This window comes from Amblyomma americanum, chromosome 1, assembly GCF_052857255.1.
Source record: "Amblyomma americanum isolate KBUSLIRL-KWMA chromosome 1, ASM5285725v1, whole genome shotgun sequence".
Taxonomy (NCBI): Eukaryota; Metazoa; Arthropoda; class Arachnida; order Ixodida; family Ixodidae; genus Amblyomma; species Amblyomma americanum.
In genome coordinates this window covers 13,718,042-13,738,011 of record NC_135497.1, presented here as the reverse complement: position 1 = coordinate 13,738,011, position 19,970 = coordinate 13,718,042, and the positions used below count along the sequence as shown (strand labels likewise).

The window sequence follows — 19,970 nt, the reverse complement described above, 5'->3', positions numbered from 1 at the left end:
ACTGGAAACTTCAGCAAAATACTCACCCAGTATGTTGGCGTGTTCTTCTAATGATGTTTGTGTCCCGGGTGTAGTCAACAGAGGAAGTGTGAAAGGGGTATGGTCACTACTGAATCTTCGAACGTTTTCCCACATTTTTTTTGAGGTTATTGAGCTGTTTATAGAGGACACATATTTCTGCCACGAGGATTTCTCGGCATTTCTCCGAACGAATCGCGCTCTGGCCTTGGCCCTCTTAAAGGCAATCAAGTTCTCCGCTGTGGGATACCGACGCAGAGAGCCCCAAGCTTTATTTTGTTGTTTTTTTGCCAATGTGCATTCTTGTGTCCACCATACTTTATGTTTTTTGTGTACGAGTCCTGTTGTTTGTGGTATGGCTAGTGTAGCGGCCGATATTATGCATGTAGTAAATTTTCCATTAATTTCGTCTATGCTGAGATCTTCACAAAATTCTTTTTCTAGTGTGGCACTTGCTGTAAAAAGTGACCAGTCGGCGAGGTGAAGTTTCCAGCGCCGTGGTCTTGTGGGGATGACTGCAGTAGACGATGAGAGGCTGATGATAATAGGTAGGTGATCACTTCCCAGAGGGTCATTTAAAACATCCCATTTAAAATCTGTAAAAAGCGATGGTGATGCGAAAGCTAAATCGAGAAAGCTCATTTTTGCCGAGCTTGGGCAACAATAAGTTGCTTTTCCTGTATTAACAGCAGTACGTCTAAAATTCGGAGATCCCCCGATATCATTGCCCTCCGGGAAACTCATGGCCCAGTGAAACAACCTGGCTATAAACCATACTTCCCCCTAGATGTCACCGCTCCCGACACCGCTATTTTGATTCAACGCAACCTGCCGGCCGTCCAACACTCCTTAGACGACGTTGGCGTAGACAGCGTCTTGCTCGAACTCCTCCCTCGTAAAAGGGGCGACCAAAGCCTCTTCATTCTTAACCTTTATAGCTCCCCAAAAGACAGAAGACGCGACTTCACCCCCCTTTCTTTCCCATGTCAACAAGCTCGCGCACCATTCAGGTCTCCTCATTGTAGGAGATTTCAATACCCACCACCCCGCATGGGATTACGGCGCCGCCAACCGGAAGGGTAACTATCTGTGGTTACGGGCACAGGAACTGGGCTTGACCCTTGTTACTGACCCTCACACTCCCACTTGTGTAGGAAACAGCGTGTCTGTTGACACTTCACCTGATCTAACATTCTGCAAAAACGAGCGGATCGATCGGTGGCTCAACACTGGAAATACCCTTGGCAGTGACCACTATATCCTCGCGAACACCCTCAACACGTCCCCATACTGTCGGAAAGGCCGCCCGAGCCTAATCACAGATTGGGACAAGTTTCGTTCCCTATGTGCTCAGAACGCCCCTACCCGGATTAATAACCTGGACGAGTGGATCTCCAATCTCCAGGCAGATGTCTGTGCTACTACTCAGGAATCACCTGCCACGACTGATCAATCCAGCACAGACAGCCGTCTCCTCCACCTATGGCAGGCCCACGAAAGCATGCAAAACCGCTGGAAAACACACCGCCACAATAGAATGCTTCGGCGTCGAATAGCTCAGATAGACAAACAGATTGGGGCGTACACTCTCTCATTGGCGACCCAGCAATGGGATCAAGTTTGTGACATGTGTGGCCAGCTCGGGCTAAGCCGCACCTGGCACCTTCTCCGATACCTTTTAGACCGGGACGGTTGCAAAACATCCCGAGACAGCGTTTCCCGCATAGTCCGTCAACACCCCGGCTCAGACCAGGATCTTCTCGATGAACTTCGTGTCCGGTACCTCAATACTACTTCCCCGAACCCTCTGCCCCCCTACATGGGTGGTGCCAACCCTGCCCTCGATGCGGAGATTTCAGAGGCTGAGGTAAGATTCACTCTCACTAAGCTCCACCCTAACTCTGCCCCGGGACCAGATGGCATTTCCAATAAAACTCTTCGTAATTTAGATGACTTGTCCATTGAGGCTCTCACTGCCTTCATGAATGATTGCTGGAGAGAGGGTGAAATCCCTGCAGCATGGAAACATGCACACGTGACTTTCTTACCGAAGCCAGGCAAACGACTAGCTCTCGAACACCTCCACCCCATCTCCCTCACTTCCTGTGCTGAGAAACTGATGGAGCACGTCATTCTCAACCGTCTTAATCATTATGCTGAAGATAATGATCCCCTACCTCGCACCATGATTGGCTTCCGCTCAAATCTCTTTACGCAAGACATTATGCTCCAGCTCTCTCGAGAGATACTGTGCCCCTCTACCAGAGCGGGCACAAAGGCTATTCTAGGGCTTGATTTAACTAAAGCATTTGACAATGTCTCGACGGAGCTATTCTCGCTAACCTCTCCCTACTAAATCCTGGTCACCGTACCTACGAGTATATACGCACCTTCCTCTCTGGTCGTACAGCTGAAATTAGCTTTGGCTCTCTCCTCTTTGACCCTATAACCTTAGGTAGCAATGGCACCCCCCAAGGATCTGTTCTCTCCCCCTTTATTTTCAATGTTGCCTTGCTCACGCTACCTTCAAAATTAGACACCATCACCCAGCTGTTCCATACCTTATACGCAGACGACATCACCCTCTGGGTTTCAACAGGCGACGATGCTGAGGTTGAATCCGCACTTCAACAAGCTGTGGACGTCATTGAGCGCCACATAGCCGGAGCCAACCTCTCGTGCTCACCTCAGAAGTCCGAGCTGCTGCTCATTCGAGGCCAACCCGGCCTCCACGGCCATCCTCCAATCTGCATTACTGCTAGTGGCCAACCCATACGCGAAGTATCCATCATTAGGGTATTGGGGCTTCTCATCCAGAGCAATCGGAGAAACACCAACACTCTGGCTAAACTCACAGTCTCTGTCTCACAGACCATTCGTCTAATTCGTCGCATTGCTAATAAACATAGAGGCATGCGAGAGGCTGACCTCCGACGTCTTGTTCAGGCGTTTGTTATCAGTCGCCTCACATATACCCTCCCTTACCTCTACCTTAGCTGCCAGGAACGGGACCGCGTTGACTGCCTTATTAGACAGGCATACAAGGCGGCTCTCCATCTCCCCCACCGGACCCCCACATATAAACTACTGGCACTAGGGGTCTACAACACTGTGACGAAGCTCTCGGAAGCTCATTCTCACCGCTCAGTACGAGCGTCTCACCCATACCTCCACGGGATGTCACATACTCGACAAGCCTGGAATAAGCTTCGAAACGACCATCGCCGACAAGGCCCAGCTTCCATCCCATATCCACAGCAACCTTATTGTTACCTTTCTCCCGAAAAACATGCACCCTGAGTATCATATCGCTCGCCGCAAGGACAGGGCTAAGTGTCTGCATAAAAAGTAGTTAACAGATCAGGCAGCGGTCTACGTCGATGCCGCCGAATACTATGATCGCGATGCTTTTTGCTCGCAGTTGTAAACTACTATGGATGGCCGTTGGTTGCGTGCTCCATTCCCGTCAGATCGTGTGAAGAGGCCGAGGAGGCGGCCATAGCCTTGGCGATGGTCTCCACGTCTGCAGAAACCACCTTCAGCGATTCTAAATCTGCAATTCGTAATTTCGCCAAAGGCCGGGTCTCCCCTGTCACCCTATCTCTCCTCCGCTCCACCAAGGACCAACTCCGCCCGATCCAATTGATCCGGGTACCTGTGCACTGATCCCATCCGGGGAACGAGGCGGCCCACAATCATGCCCGAGGATTCGTCGACCGGGATGTGTTGTCGCCCGTCCTGCGGACGGCGAGAGATCGTATGGTTACATTTCATGACATAACCATGCACTACCGTTTAGGTAGACTTCTATATCCCCCCGCACATATTTCCCTCACCAAACCCCAAGAGGTTGCATGGAGGCAACTCCAAACGAGCACCTTCCCCAACCCCGCAATATATGCCCGCATATACCTGGGGTCTACTCTCCCTCCTGTCAACTATGTGAGCAACATGCCACTCTATCCCACATACTATGGGCTTGCCCTCAGGACTCCCCTCCGCGAGGTTTGCAGCTCTCGAATCCAGACCAGTGGGATGCCGCGTTGCTCAGTTCTGACTCGGACACACAGATCCAGGTTGTGACAAGGGCCCTAGAAGTCGCCGAATGCCACGGGCTCATGGCCACTTGATGGGGCTATAACCCCACACCAACTGCTACCTTGATCGACAAAAATAACGTTTATCCTCCTCCTTGAGGAGGGGCACACATGCATAGAGTAGTCATGTGAAAAGGGCGGATCCTGTATAGGAATGACACTTACGCTTCCTTCCCCAGGCCGGCTGCAGTTTCTCGAAATGCCCTTCTAGTTGCTTTGTCTTACTGCCAGCTGCTGGCATACACCATGAGTCAATTTTGCTGCATATCAGCATTGCACAAGTGTGCCATATTAGGATTGTTGGTGCACATTCTACTTAAAACAGCACGAATGCAAGACAGAAAAATGCAGACACCACAGGCACATTTCAGTCTGAACCCCTTGGACAAACGAGGCCATTATCTTCGAGACATATTTTAATAAAAACTCCATGTTTTGCAACTGGCTCCAGTGATAGTGTACACTTCAGTGTGCAGCTCTGAATGAATGATGGAGGCAGAAGCACGTGGACAGGAAGAGAGAAGGGGCCAAGTGAGAGAGAGACTGATCCGGCGGCAACGATTTCACCAGTTGTGGGGTCGCCTGGAGCCTTTGGCGCAGTTTACGCTGTCTCGTACGCCTTGAGTGTGCCAAGACTCAAGCAGGAGTCTTTTTGTTGCTTGCAGTACCTTATAAGCCGATTTTGTGCTCGAAATATTATGAATGTTCGGCAAGTGCACTCCACTTTCTCGTGAAGTTCCTCTGCAAGTCTCGCAAAGTTGCTCATGCAAGCTTCGCTCTAAAGAAGAAGACAAGTGCAGGCTTGCTTCTTGTTCTTGTCTTGCAGGAAATGGGAGAAAAGAAGACAAATTTTGTGCCCCCCCCCCCCCCCCCCCCCCCCATTGCTTATTTGGGGGGCCTTTGCCCCCTCTGTAACGTGGTCATACAAAACGAGTGACAAAATGAAGTCCATGAGTTTGCATATGACTAGCAACTAAAAATAACATGATGGGTAGAAAAACATCATTAATTCGGACTTCAAGAGACCAGAATAAATGCCCAAATTATCTGAAAGTCAAATTATCAAATTCCATTCACCCACCGAGAAAAAAAATTAAGTTGTTGGAAATGTGAAAATGCTGTGAAGCCTCGTGAAGAGGCTCCATTGCACAAACACCAAACAGGACCCGCTGTGGTGGCTCAGTGGTTATGGTGCTCAGGTATTGGGCCGGAGTAACCGGGTTCAAACCCTACCACGGCGGCCGCGTTTAGACGGAGGCGAAACACAAAAGGCGCCCATGTGCTGTGCAATGTCAGTGCACGTTAAACATTTCCAGGTGGTCGAAATTATTTTCATTCCGAAGGCCTCCACTATGGCACCTTTCTTCTTTCACTCCCTCTTTTATCCCTTCCCTTGCGTCCTCCAATGTCCACCAAGATGCCCACCAAGATGCCAGACAATTACTGCGCCATTTCCTTTCCTCAAAAACCAATTTTTTCATTACAAGCACAGTTTTGGTGCAATGGAAGAACACGAACATAATTGAAAGCAACCTATATTAGCAATGGAAGGCCTCTGAAAAGAAAACAAATGACCAGCAGTGCTCCAGCAGGTGTCCAAAAGCAACCTGCAGCTAGGTTCAGACGGCTGGCAAACTGCAGTGAATAGTCGTCACCACCACGGGCTGGCGGTGAAGCTCAGAAACAAACTATGCGACCAGGCTATTTTTAGAGCGAAAGCTCCACTACTTGAAATACAACTCAAAGTTTCATCTGGCTTTGCGCGTTTGACCTGGAAGCCCGAACAAGGTCAAACCAAGCACACACCCTCAGACTGTGACTATGACTATGTGCCTTGCTGCGTATAGCCATGATGTGCCTGTATGGTATGGTCATAACTAATGACTAGCAACCACGTGACCGATGACCAGTGGTCACTTGACCCTTGACCTTGACCTTTAGAGCTGATATCATCGCCCGATTCAAGTGACGTCATGCAATGACGTAGCAATGCCGTAGCACCATTCTTCGCTATAAATACCGGCTGCTTTGCTTTCGCTAGTCTACTAGGCTCAGCCGAGTTGAATCTCGGCCACTTTCTGGCCTAGCGACAGGGGCTCTCCCACCATCATCACGCCTTCCATCACACGCAAGTCAGAGATGCACGGGCTACACTGCAACATGCAAAAGGCAAGATTTTTACATGATCACTTGCCATGTTGTTGACACCTCAACTCGATTCTCCTTCTGGAGCCCCACAAAAAATTCTGTACGTGGACTTCACTACATCAAGATGGCGGAGGTCACACTGGTAGAAATGCCAAGGCTACAGGAAGAGTGCCATAGGTGTTGGTGTTAAGTATGAAACCAAACAAAAAGAACACATGCTTTCGCACTGTGACTGTTCAAAACAAGTGGTTGGACATCTCGTTTTCATGAAGTACAGTGTGTGGTTGCAGAATTTTGTATGAGGTCCAAGCAATGCAGCCTCTGAATGTGGCCAGTCCACGTGATAAACAGTGCAAAAGAACCTTTGTACTGTTTTCCCGAACTTTATAAGGGGCCATGGCAGCTGAGTGGTACATACTCTGCTTATTGCATTTAATTCCCAACACGTCAAATTACTATTCCCTGTAGATATTCGGTGCGGTAGATATCTTTTAAAAGAATTTTTTCACTTCTTTTGCTAAGAGGTTGCTGGTCCGGCAACCTTTGATTGCTGATATCCCAATGGCATACCCACCCCGCTTTGTCTGCTGCACGCTGTTCACTGCGTTGAGGTGCCTGCAAGCATGCTGTAGATGGCACTTGCTCAAAAAGTAATTTTTTTTAGCTTAACGAAATACATGCAATGCATTTTTTGTTTTCTTTTCCAAAGCATTCAGCATAGTATGAGAGCTTAATAAACCATGGGAAAGTGGACTTGTTCGTAACACCCGTCTTCTAATTGTTAAAGATACAGAAATTGATGGGCCCCTTGTGCATTAATATTTACACTTACAAGCATGCTATTCGTATGTTATGGTAGTAGTCTCTTTAGCAGTGAAGTGCTCTTGCATGTGAAAAGTGGCACGTGCCATGTCTGCCTTCACTAATGTGAGCCGTGAAGAGCGCTGCAGTGGCATGAAGGGCGTGGCCATGGCATTCCAACGCCGACTACCAAGTTTTTGTGCGCTGTTTGTCGGCTCAATAATTCACAAGGTTGCACTTGAATAAAGACTGCAGCACGAAAGGAGCACACAAAACTGCCGCATGCGAAGGCTAGCTTCCCGCTGCATGCATGCTCGAGCAGCTATGTGTGTTAGTCAAACATACATTCTTTGCGGCTGGTAGGACCGTTTTGCAAAACAACGCCACTGGCAAAACTCAACACGACTCTACTGTTTCATGGCCCGCATTGATGAACAGCTGCCACCATCTTTATTTCGCTCCGGCGCCATGCGACTGCTCTGGCTCCCGAGGCTACTGGTTGCTTTTTTCTGCTGCTAATAATGCATGTATTCGCAAATTGAGTACTTCAACATAGTAGTACACCATTTATTCGCAAATTCAGTGCTTCAACACAATTGGTACACCATTTCACATTTACTGTGCATGTGCAAAGTTCCCTATGAATACGCCGATTAGGATGACTGCAGCCCCGCACTGTTGTTTACGTCAGTGCACACAAAATAGTAGTGCTCTTTTGCATGGCGTAAAACACAAGCTGGGCTCTCTCCTTATCTTATATACTATCTTCTCTTGCTCACAAATTGTAGTTTTACTCGTATGGAAAACACTTCGCACAGAACCAGCACTTCCCGCTAATTGTATCTGCTTCCTCCGATGCCAGTAATACTTCATGTTAAATCGCTTTATCAAAAAAAAAAAAACGTTTGGCAACCATTTAAATGAATTAAAACAGCCAAATTTGTTGTCAACGGTCGACGGAGGCGACATACTGCCACTGCCTTCAGCACATGCTCTGCAGACCGAGTCGCATCGGCACTTCTCCCTTATTGTACACGTGTTCTGCGATGTAGCCAGCACTACACTTGAAAGCCATTTGCATGCGCTGAAACTTGTGAATTCACTCTTCACTGTCGCCAAAATCGCACACACAAATCCTGCAGACTCGCTAGGCCTCGTCATGAGAGGGGCCAGCAGTCTGCCGCCGTCTGAAATTCAAGAATCTGGCAAAAGTGCATCGCTGATTAGTGTTAAAGGGTGAAGACATGAAATGCAGCCACTCGTTTCACTTTTTTTTCGGATAAGGCAGACACAAGCACAGTTTTGTAGCGAAAGCTACATTGGCCACGAACGCGCAGTTTCGCCGTGCTCGCACTCCCACCATGGTCGCAACCGCGCCACGTGACCAACCACGTGACTGGTAACGTGACCAACCGCATGACGAACCATGTGACAACATCTAGCCATACAACCAGACTAACCTGGACTTGCAAGTCCAGATTAATCCAGGCTGACCAAGCTATGCCTTAGCTTTCACTGCGTATATCCTGGCATAGCCGAGCTAAGCCACTGCTAATTTTTTTCAGATCATCGCCTCACCGGGCATGAAGCTTTCACTCAGTCGCACAAGCCACAGCAACAGCGGCAAGCGACGAGTGGCACCGTCACGTGACACCAGCGTGCGGTTTCTACCCGTGTCGCTTCACCCGCCACTCGGTTCTATACGAAGGCACTGTACAAAAGCCCATCTTAGCTAATGCATGTAAGTTGTGTGCATCACCGTGGCTAGCATGAGGTTTCGCTCTAAGCTACAGGCGCGAACAACGGCAGTCCTCGCCGCTCCGGCATTGTTGCGTCACTCTCTTTTTTGCACACGCGGAGCTCATTCTTTTACACTACTACGATACGCGGTCACTGGTCACACTGGCACCGTCATCAGTCCAGTGTGAAATACCGGTCCGTCAGCCATGGCATCTGCATATCGACCAGCCCACCGACCGTTGATCAGCATCGCACGTGCCTCATGCAACCGCACCCTAATTATACTGACAAAAACCCACATTACTGTTATCGCTTTTGAACAGCAACATATTCACTAGTCACTCATATACGAGGGACTACTGCTACTTCGATGGCCCACGAAAATACAGGAGACAAGAGACATTGTTGCCCACATTGCAGCAGCGACAGCATTGTGGAAACTAACTCTACCTTAATTTTAATGAGAGAATATTCTATTTATAGCGTACTGGTAACAGGATTAGACATCTTATGAGGCAGTGGTTAGTTCCAAACAGCCATATATCTTTTTGTTTGTTTTTGTTGTTGTAACCACCACTCAACTCTGCAATGCCCCAGGACTTAAGGGTAAAATAAATGCATAAATCAACCATCCCTTGTACCTTCAATACAAAGCAGGTTAGCTATAGCAATGCCTAGCAAGTGGTACACTGCCAGCTCACTGGCAGGGCCTCCAATGTGGCTCAGTAATGGTGCTCAGCTATTGACCCGACAGACGCGGGTTCAATCCCAGCTGCGGCGGTCGCATTTTGATGGGGGCAAAATGCTAGAGGCCCAAGTACTGTGCGATGTCAGTACACATTAAACCCCAGGCAGTCGAAATTACTTGGAGCCCTCCACTAAGGCGTTCCCCCATAGCCCGAGTCACTTTGCGACGTTAAACCCTGTAAACCAAACATAAACCATAAGCCAACCAGCTCGCTGGCAGGTGGCAGGTCGCTGCAAGCATGTCACTAGCATGGATGCAATGTATTCTGGCCTACAAATAAGCTTATCTATTGCCACTTCTTATACACCAAATTATGGATATATCGAACTATTTCATGATCCCCTTCAAGTCAGATATAGCTGAGTTCAAGCATTCACACACCCCTAATTAGCAGATATTTCAGTGACGAAAGCTCTAATTCTCCTCTGTGCTTTGGAGATTTCCCAGCACATAACCCAAAATGCAACAAATGTGTGTAAACCATGTTTTCTGGCCTAAACACCGTTTGAAAAAAAAAAGATCCTTGACACAATTTCTACCGCACGTGGATGCAAGTACACGCACTCCACATTTAAGGCAGGATGAACGTACCACCAGGTTGGCCAGCGTAGCATGGGGCAGGTGGTAAGCAAAGAGCTCAATCTGCTCAGCTGTTGGGTGCAGGCCTGCCGCTTCAATCTGCTCCACCGGTGCCGCCAAAATCTGTTTAAGTGCAGGAAGGTCTTGCGACTTCATTGTGGTGACTCGGCCAACCTCAAAGCGGCTTCCAAAACGGCCTGCTCGGCCTGCAATCTGCAGAGCCTGCAATGGACAGGAAAAAGAGGGAAAACAGATGTTACATCTCAACGGAAGAAGCTGCTACACTGTGCACACTTTCTAAGTTGCATTCTGTGTTTTGCAGTAACAGCACAAATGCTTCTGGAGACCAAATTCTTGAGCCGCCGGGATGGCTCAGTGGTTACAGCACTCGGCTGCTGACGCAAAAGACGCGAGTTCGATGCCGGCCGCAGCGGTCAAATTTCGATGGAGGCGAAATTCTAGAGGCCCGTGTACAGTGCGATGTCAGCGCACGTTAAAGAACCCCAGGTGGTCGAAATTTCCGGAGCCCTTCACAACAGCGCCCCCATAGCCTGAGTTGCTTTGGGACATTAAACCCCTGTAAATCAAACCAAACCAGACCACATTCTTGCTAATCATAAAGGCAGCATGGGCAGCCTTGAGGCTGGCATTAGCCGAGGTGACTTGCAATTCTTAAGAGTTTGTTATTAAAAGTGCAACAGGGCACATGCCAAGAGGCGATCAAGTGTTACAAGGGCTGAACTGTAGTAAGAAAAAGAAAAGAATTCAAAATTCAAAGGAACCCAGCAATGCAAATCAAGCACTTAGTATCTGTTCATTACACAGTGCGGGGCCCACTGAGAGCGCTAAAATTTCACATAACATTTTAATCTTTTCATTGTCAAAGCATACCACTGATTTCCTGCAGCAGATATGGGGTGCCAAAGGCAACCGACCGCAGCTATGGTGACTGGCTGAGCTTGCAGCTATTCCATGATAAAGTTGAATGGCACAAAGGAACGAACACAGGAAGACACAGAGACAAAAAGAGCGCAGAAAGAGGCAGAAAAAGGCGCTCTTTGTGTCTCTGTGTCTTCCTGTGTTCGTTCCCTTGCGCCACTCAACTTTATGATGAACCAACTAGCCCAACAGCAAGTACTTCTGCAACGCTATTCCATGATTTTCTCTACCTTTCCAAACACACTGCCAGAACACTGAAATGCAACAAAATATATTTAAATCATGGCTTATCTGAATCATTACAACGAAATGAATGGCACACCCCTTTGCATCATCGTTGGCCTCGCCCCTCCGAAGCTCCAGCTGTGTGCCTGCCTTAGCAGCTGGCAGCCACTGCAGTGTCTCTGCCCCAGACACTGCTCACTAACTGTTATGTTCTGCTGAGTTGCCCATCAAAACAGCTAGGCAAACTTTTTTAAATGCGCCAAATCCAGAAACCAAAACCGAGTCAAATTTTGCTGTAATGAAAATTTCATCCATCGATGTTACTTTTGCGAAAGCAGTGAGAATGAAAGGTGCCCAGTAACGCCTAGAAAACCTATGTCAATCAAACATGAGACACATCCACTCATGAGAGCCTTCTCTGTTTGCAGTGTGATGTGATTTATTCCTTCCCCAGCGCTACTTTCTTATCAACTGCCAAGAATATGAAGAGATTGGCAGAAGACTTCAACCCAGAATACGATGACAGCAATAAGATCATAAAGCCCGTCGTCAAGGATGCGCCTCTGCTACAGTGAACAGTGCAGCATTACGTTGGGCTAGCTGGCACTAGCTTTCTCAATTCATTATTACAAGCAGGAAACGACAATACTAGCCGTTTTGCATCTAGAGCGCGTCTACCATTTCGCTACCACTAAAGATTTAGAATGCTACAGTGGTGTAAAATATATTCTAGGTCCCATACATTCTAGCCAGTTTACCACAGCAAAAGGAGCAGCGATGGCGTAGAGGTAGAGCATCCGCCTCGCGTGCAAGAGGACCGGGGCCCGAATCCTGGTGTCGAGCAATTCCCCACCGGGTTGAAAAAAAAAAAAACCTGCGTGTCGATGGAATTGCATAACCAGGCCTGGAGTGCGGCCTGATCTCGATGACCAGAACCGACAACACACTCCCTCACCAGAACAGGATTTGGCCACCCTGGTGCAGTACTTGGCCACAACCTTCTACGAGCAAACCAATTAACCATCGGCCCTCAGTCCCCAGTGGCTGCGGAGCAACTGCCCACAGCGGTGGTCAGACCTGTGACGCAGTGGAGGGTGCTAAGAATTTCTGGCTCCGGACAGCCCGCCATTGGAATCTGAACCTGGCAACGTTTAACGCTAGAACTTTATCTAGTGAGGCTAGCCTAGCAGTGCTGTTCGAGGAACTAGCGGGAATTAAATAGGATGTCACAGGGCTCAGTGAAGTTAGGAGGACAGGTGAGGCATATAGAGTACTAAAGGACGGGCACATACTGTGCTATTGCAGATTAGCAGATAGACGAGAACTAGGTGTGGGATTCCTCATTAATCAGGACATAGCGGGCAACGTAGAAGAGCTCTATAGTATTAACGAAGGGGTGGCAGCTATCGTAAATAGGCTTAATAAGAGATAAAAGCTGAAGGTGGTGCAGGCCTACGCGCCTACATCCAGCCATGATGACCAGACCGTTGAAAGTTTCTATGAAGACGTGGAATCGGCAGTGAATAAAGTAAAATCACACTACGCCGTACTGATGGCTGACTTCAATGTGAAGGTGGGCAAGAAGCAGCTGGCATCCATGTGGTAGGCGACTATGGGATAGGTTCTAGGAATAGCAGGGGAGAGTTATTAGCAGAGTTTGCAGATAGAAATAATTTACGGATCATGAATAGCTTCATCTGCAAGCAAGAGAAGAGGAAGTAGACATGGAAGAGCCCCAATGGTGAAACTAAAAATGAAATCGACTTAACACTATGCGCCCACCCTAGTATCGTGCAGGATGTGGAGATCCTCGGAAAGGTGCGTTGCAGCGACCACAGAATGGTAAGGTCTCGAATTAGCTTAGACTTGAAGAGAGAACGGAAGAAGCTAGTGAAAAGAAAGTCCATTAACGATTTAGCAATAAGGAGGAAAGTACAGGAATTCAGGATATCGCTGCAAAACTGATATTCGGCTTTAACTGAGGAAGACGATCTTGATGTTCATACAATGAACGATAATCTGACAGCCATCACTACGAAGTGCGCAGTAGATGTAGGCGGTAGGACAGTTAGACAGGATACCGGAAAGCTATCTCAGGTGACGAAAGGTCTGATTAAGAAACGTCAAAGCACGAGAGCGTCTAACCCTACCAACAGAATAGAACTGACCGAGATATCGAAGTTAATAAATAAGCGCAAGGTAGCCAACATAAGGAAGTTTAATATGGAGAGAATCGAGCATGCTCTAAAGAACGGAGGTAGCCTAAAAGCGGTGAAGAGGAAACCAGGCGTAGGTAAAAACCAGATGTATGCATTAAGAGACAAGCAGGGCAATGTCATTAGGGCAATATAGATAAGATTGTTAAAGTAGCCGAAAAGTTCTACACAAATCTGTTGAGTAGCCAATGTAATCAGAACGTTAATGAGAGAGGCAGTAGCGCACTCCGATGGGACATCCCGCCAGTAACGAAAGAGGAAGTAAAGAAAGCCTTAGGAGCAATGGAAAGGGAAAAAGCAGCTGGGGAGGATCAGGTAACAGCAGATCTGTTGAAGGATGGAGGGCAGATCGTGCTAGAAAAACTAGCCACCCTGTATACGCAATGCCTTATGACGTCGACCGTACCAGAAGCTTGGAAGAATGCAAACATTATGTTAATTTATAAGAAAGGAGACGTGAAGGACTTTAAAGATTACAGACCGGTCAGCTTACTATCTGTTGCCTACAAGGTATTTACTAAGGTAATCGCTAATACAGTCAGGGAAACTTTAGAACTTAATCAACCAAATGATCAGGCAGGCTTGCGTAAAGGATATTCCGCAATAGATCACATTCACACTATCAATCAAGTGATAGAGAAATGTGCAGAATATAACCAACCTCTATATATAGCCTTCATTGATTACGAGAAAGCATTCGACTCAGTGGAAACCTCAGCAATCATACAGGCATTGCGGAATCAAGGTGTAGAAGAGCCTTATGTCAAAATACTGGAAGATATATATAGCAACTTCACAGCTACCACAGTCCTCCATAAAGCCAGCAATAAAATTCCAAATAAGGAAGGGCAGCAGGCAAGGAGACACGATCTTGCCAATGCTATTCACCTCCTGTTTACAGGAGGCATTCCGAGGCCTGAATTGGGAACAGTTGGGAATAAGAGTAAATGGAGAATACCTAAATATTCTGCGATTTGCTGATGACATTGCCTTGCTGAGTCACTCAGGAGGTGAACTGCAAATCATGATCAATGAGTTAGACAGGCAGAGAAGAACGGTGGGTCTAAAAATTAACAAGCAGAAAACCAAAGTAATGTTCAACAGTCTAGCAAAGGAACAGCAGTTCACAATTGGAAGAGGGGGACTGGAATTGGTAAGGAAAAGTGCCTACTTAGGGCAGGCAGTGGCAGCTGATCCGGATCATGAGAGGGAAATAACTAGAAGGATAAATAAGAATGGGGTGGAACATGTATGGCAGGTTCTCTCAGATAATGAATGGCAGTTTACCAATCTCCCTGAAGAGAAAAGTGTACAACAGCTGTATCTCACTGGCACTCACCTACGGGGCAGAAACGTAGAGGCTAACGAAAAGAGTTCAGCTTAAGTTAAGGACAACGCAGCGAGCCATGGAAAGAAAAATGATAGCTGTAACGTTAAGAGACCAGAAGCGGGCAGAGTGGGTGAGGGAACAAACGCGGGTTAATGACATCCTAGTCGAAATCAAGAGGAGGGAATGGGCTTGGGCAGGGCATGTAATGCGAAGGCAAGATAACCGCTGGTCGTTAAGGGTAACGGAGTGGATTCCAAGAGAAAGTAAGCGTAGCAGGGGGCAGCAGAAGGTTAGGTGGGCGGATGAGATTAAGAAGTTTGCAGGCAAAGGGTGGATGCAGCTGGCAAAGGACAACAGGGTTAATTGAAGAGACATGGAAGAGGCCCTTGCCCTGCAGTAGGTGTAGTAAGGCTGATGATGATGATGACTTTACCACAGATGATGTGTGACTACTAGAAAACAAGGCTGTCCCGTCGGTGCTTGAGACAGAAGCCCACTATTCACATTTACTTGCTATTGTTGAGGCACAGTAGTTTCCCTCATTGTACCCAAACAATGTTCTAAGTGAAAGCTCGTTAATTCGAACCTCGGTAATTCGAATTTTCGGATAATTCGAACTGCTCTGCTTGGTCTGGCCAAGCTCCATAGAGATCTGTGTATAAAAAAGCCCGTTAATTCGAAAGCGACTCGGTTCTGCTGCGGATAATTCGAACTACGCGCCGCCTCGTCTGGGCGGCTTGGCACACAGCGCATGGCCAAAAAAAAAAAAAGCGCCTCCGCACACTTAGAGGCTGCGCACCTGCTAAACGGGGACAGAAGATGGAACCAGATAAAACCGTGGAAAAGTGGGTAAAGCATCAATGGCGCCACCACCGGCGCGGCGGCCGGCCACGTGGTAGGGTAGGGGTTGGTGAACGCGGTGGCGGCTGCCTACCCTCTTTTCCGCGCAGCCTCCGAAACCCGGAACTACCATATTTACTCGCATAATGAACCCCCCCCCCCCCCCTTTTGTCGGCCAGAATTTACTTTGTTTTCCAGCCTAGCGAGTTCCTCGGTTTTCGCTGCCGTCCGCAGCGCAGACCTTGGCAGCGCGCCAAGATGCTGCCCGCCGCCGACATCACCGCTTGTTTGTTTATCTTTTGAGGAGATCTCTAGCCGGGGGGGGGGGGGGGGGGGGGGGGGGGGGGGCGCAGCGTGGATCTTGTCAGCGCGCCAAGCTGCTGCCGCCGCCGACAACATCATTTGTTTTATATATATATATATATATATATATATATATATATATATATTGAGGAGAGCTCCTGCAGAGGTGTGGGGGAGAGAGGAAGGAGGCGAGGGGGGAGGGGCAGACTTGGCAGAGCGCCAAGACGCTGTGCACTGTTGCGGTGTTCCCCTGCACAAGGAGGCAGTTACCGAGCTGCGCTCCCCCCCAATAACCACTTTAGCACTGTAAGCTAAAGCTCAAACATTCGCATTAGACACTCGACACTGTCCTGTTTTTAACCTCGCAGTAAGAAACGCGCGCCTAACCTTCAGGGCCGGTGTCCAGCACGTTCGCGTTATCTCGCCGCCGGCTAGCACAAAATTGCCGGATCTCGTCAAACTGAACGACGCTAAACACTTAGCGGCACGAACGCGTCTGACCGCGTGCGTTTGTTGATGAGGGAAGGACGAACGGAGATATATGAAATCTCGACCCTTCCAAAAAAACTGTTTGAATTTTTTTTTTCCCGCGTAATGAACCCTCCCCTCAAACTGATGTCAACTTTTCTGGAAAAAAACTGGCTCCATTACGCGAGTAAATACGGTAAACACTCGTTAATTCGACCCCTGTTAATTCGGAAATACTGATAAGTACTGTCGGCGCGGCCCCAGCCAATGCCCATGAAAGGCTATGACTTCGGACGGGCGCTACAAATTACGTGCGAAAAACTTTTTCTTTCCTTTGCGAGTGTCGTCCATCCTCCCACCCATATCAGCCGCGATCATGACAGCGGCTTTTAGCATGGTCCGCTGCAAAAGGCGTTTGCTGCTATCGCGCGCTCCAATCATTGAGTGGCAGTGGACGGCGTCCGCCCAATCGCCACGAACGTAGGGAAAACGAGGCTTGCACAACCGGACAAGCGCTGGCACTCTGCCAAGTTCGCTCCCCCCCCACCTATGACAGAACTAACGTCAAAATGCCGCTGCGCAGCATCTTGGCGCATTGCCAAGAAATGCGTTGTGGACACTGACGGTGCGAAAAGGAGGGAAGCATTAACCACTGACGCTTTTTTTTTTCTTTCAAATTCTTAGGGGTGGGTTCATTATGCGAGTTGGTTCATTATGCGAGTGGGTTCGTTAAGCAAGTAAATGCTGTACGTATACCGTAATGCAAATGGTTCTTGTCAGTTTTTTCGATGCCATTCGATAATTCGGACATCGGATAATTCGAACTTTTTCCCGGTCCCGTGAAGTTCGATTTAAGGGGCTTTTACGTAATTACTTTTCTGCTGTATTCACAGCATAACCATTCTTAAGCATTGTGTACATTCATAAACGGTGCTTGAAAACAACTGTAGAAATAAAGTTTTCTGCACAGAACTGGAGCAAATAAATCCAGTCAAATAAAACTTTACATGCTGATACCGACTAATCTATTTGTTAAATTTTTCATTATATCGTGGTGTAGATTTGCTCTAAAAAGTAAAGCTTATCATAACAGTTTGGGCAGATTACAAACTTCTGCGTTTCTCGGTTGGCATTTAGGTGGATTTGGCTCATTTGGGAAAGAAGCATTCAATAGACCGATTGCACCATGCCACTGTTGGCACGGTGCACTCCGGTACTTGTAGTTCTCCAGCAGTCCCCACACACCTTGAGTGTCATCGGACCGCATTTCCTCAAGTTTTCCTCCAGTTTTTATTTAGATTTACCCGTTGCGTTTCTGGGTGCTATAATAACAACCCAGGGGACAAAGGCATCGGACTTTTCCAAAGAGGAAAAGCTACGGCAAAGCTGGACAGAGCGGCAGATAAGTGAGCCTTTTACAGTGTATGCCGCCTTTTCCCAAGTAAATTAGGTGTATCGCAGTAGTTTCTTGTATTAGTGTGTGAAACCAGTACATAGACATGCCTAAAATTGCCATGTTATCTGTGCATTGCCTCACCTATCTGTGCTCCCTCAGGAGTGGCTCAGCCGCTGCTTCTGTAGCGATCTTACGTGGCGAGTTCTTTTGTTGGATCCTTTTTTCCTTTATTGATGCATTTGATTACAAGTTTCAGTGTTGTATGCCTATGTACGGTTCTTTGCAAGATGCAGACGGTGTGCCAGTACAGCTTGCCATATCTGACTTGTACTGTTTCTTAACCGTTGTGTCCACTGCAACTTCACCCTCGTTTTTTGTGAAGATGTTAGCTGCTACATGAACGTGGCCAATTTCGCTGCAGCTATTCAGCTGCATGTGGAAACTGTAAATGCCTCAGCAGATGAAGTGTTATCGTAAAAAAAAAAATTGCTCAATAAGTTAGCTTGTGTCATCCTGAAGAAACCATGTACCTGTAATGATTAACATTAATCCATATAACAAATGACCTTTACCATAGCCCCATATTCCAAGTACATAGCCTCAGAAAAAAAATTCAGGCAGTATAATACAGTCGATCTGTCCATGTTTACTACATCAAAGCAATAATGCTAGAAATTTTTACTCTCAAATTTGTGCAAACACAGGGTGCGCAGTACCCACTTCGAAGCAAAGAAAACGTGCATGGTCCATGTGCCCAGAATTTTTCCCCTGATGTTGCGAAAGGTGAAAAAATTGGCTGTTGTTTAGCTCTGGTTAAACCTGGAGTGACGCAATAGCTACAGCTGGCCGAGTGGAACTCGCTAAGTCAAACTGCAAAGTCAGTCTTTCGCTGCTCTGTTTCGCTGGGCGTTCGTTCTTCATCTTCATCCCTGGACGTGGATTCACTCTCTTCCCCCCCTCCTGTCCACTCCTCCCCCACTCGGTTTCGCTGGCGCGCCGTGCCACCGGCAGCTGCTCCGCACAACATGACCAACCATGTGACCAGCCATGGCGCCGCCATGCTGAAGGCTCGAAATGCTAGCGTAATGTAGGCGCGCGGCGCACACGCCAGCTGCATGCTCTGACGTCACTCCACGCATGCGCACAACTGACAAGGCAGGTGGCGTCTGCTCCCTCCGCCGTAGGCGCAGCGGCGACCACACCAGCTGCGGGCTATATTGTCACTCCGCGCATGCGCACAGCTGGCAGAGCGGTGGTGCCATGACTAAGCACGCAGCCAAGCTGACCTCGCGAAGCGGCTGGAGTAGTGTAGCTCTCGCTACAAAAGAGGCAACAGCTGACCATGAATAAAGGTAAAATAAGCACAAATAATCAAGAAAAATAGCATGTCGTACTTATATCTGTTTTATTTTCATTTATTTTAGATTGCCTAACGCAGAAGACAGGGCTGTGTGTGGGTTGTGCCAGTGCCAAATGTATCGAGAGAGAATGCTCCGCTAACTTGCTTGCTCCATGCGAAATAATATAAAATTTCATGATACAAAGCCTCAGTTGCAGCTGTGCAGTACATTACAAGTGCTCCGAAAATTATAACATTGCTGAAAACATAACCTTCGGCCAACCAGCATAGCCCAGAAACTTAACAATGCCACCCGAGCCAAAGGAAGCAGTGTCTGCCATTGCTAGCAGCAGCTGTGATGGCCATGAGGCCTGAGGTGAATTCATTCTTGGAGCACTCATTACAGCAGCCAGCACAAACAAGTGCCACTACGAGCTCATCAGGTGGGTTGCTAGCCAAAAACATCATGAAAGAAGGTAAAACAGGTGGCTAAGCTAAAGCGGCAGTTGGAGCAGTGTTGGCAGGACCACAATGAAGCAAAAAAATTACGCGATCATCTTCAGCAGAAGAATAGACGCCCGAGGCTCCCGCTCTTATCAGTGCAGAAAAAAGTCAGCAAGGCTCAAGCAACACAGAATGTGTAAATCACAAATCCTAGACGCATTCTGGTAATTTCTAGAACCAGCTGCCAAATGAAAAACTGAAAATGAGGATAGCAGCTTCCTACTGCCCTTAAAGACACAGCTCGTGCTTGTCCTCACAAGGCTGCAGCTTGGTCTTGAC

The 19,970-nt window shown here is 47.9% G+C and overlaps 1 protein-coding gene across 2 annotated transcripts in view; it reads right to left on the bottom strand.

Moving 5' to 3' along the window:
* The window catches only part of Suv3 (Suv3 RNA helicase), a 103,689-nt gene that overhangs the window by 41,104 nt on the left and 42,615 nt on the right, over nucleotides 1-19,970 (bottom strand). For both annotated transcript variants that reach the window (XM_077643055.1, XM_077643061.1), the window contains exon 10: nucleotides 10,144-10,353. In XM_077643055.1, the coding sequence (XP_077499181.1) occupies nucleotides 10,144-10,353 (210 nt within the window). The remainder of the gene's footprint in view (nucleotides 1-10,143; nucleotides 10,354-19,970) is intronic.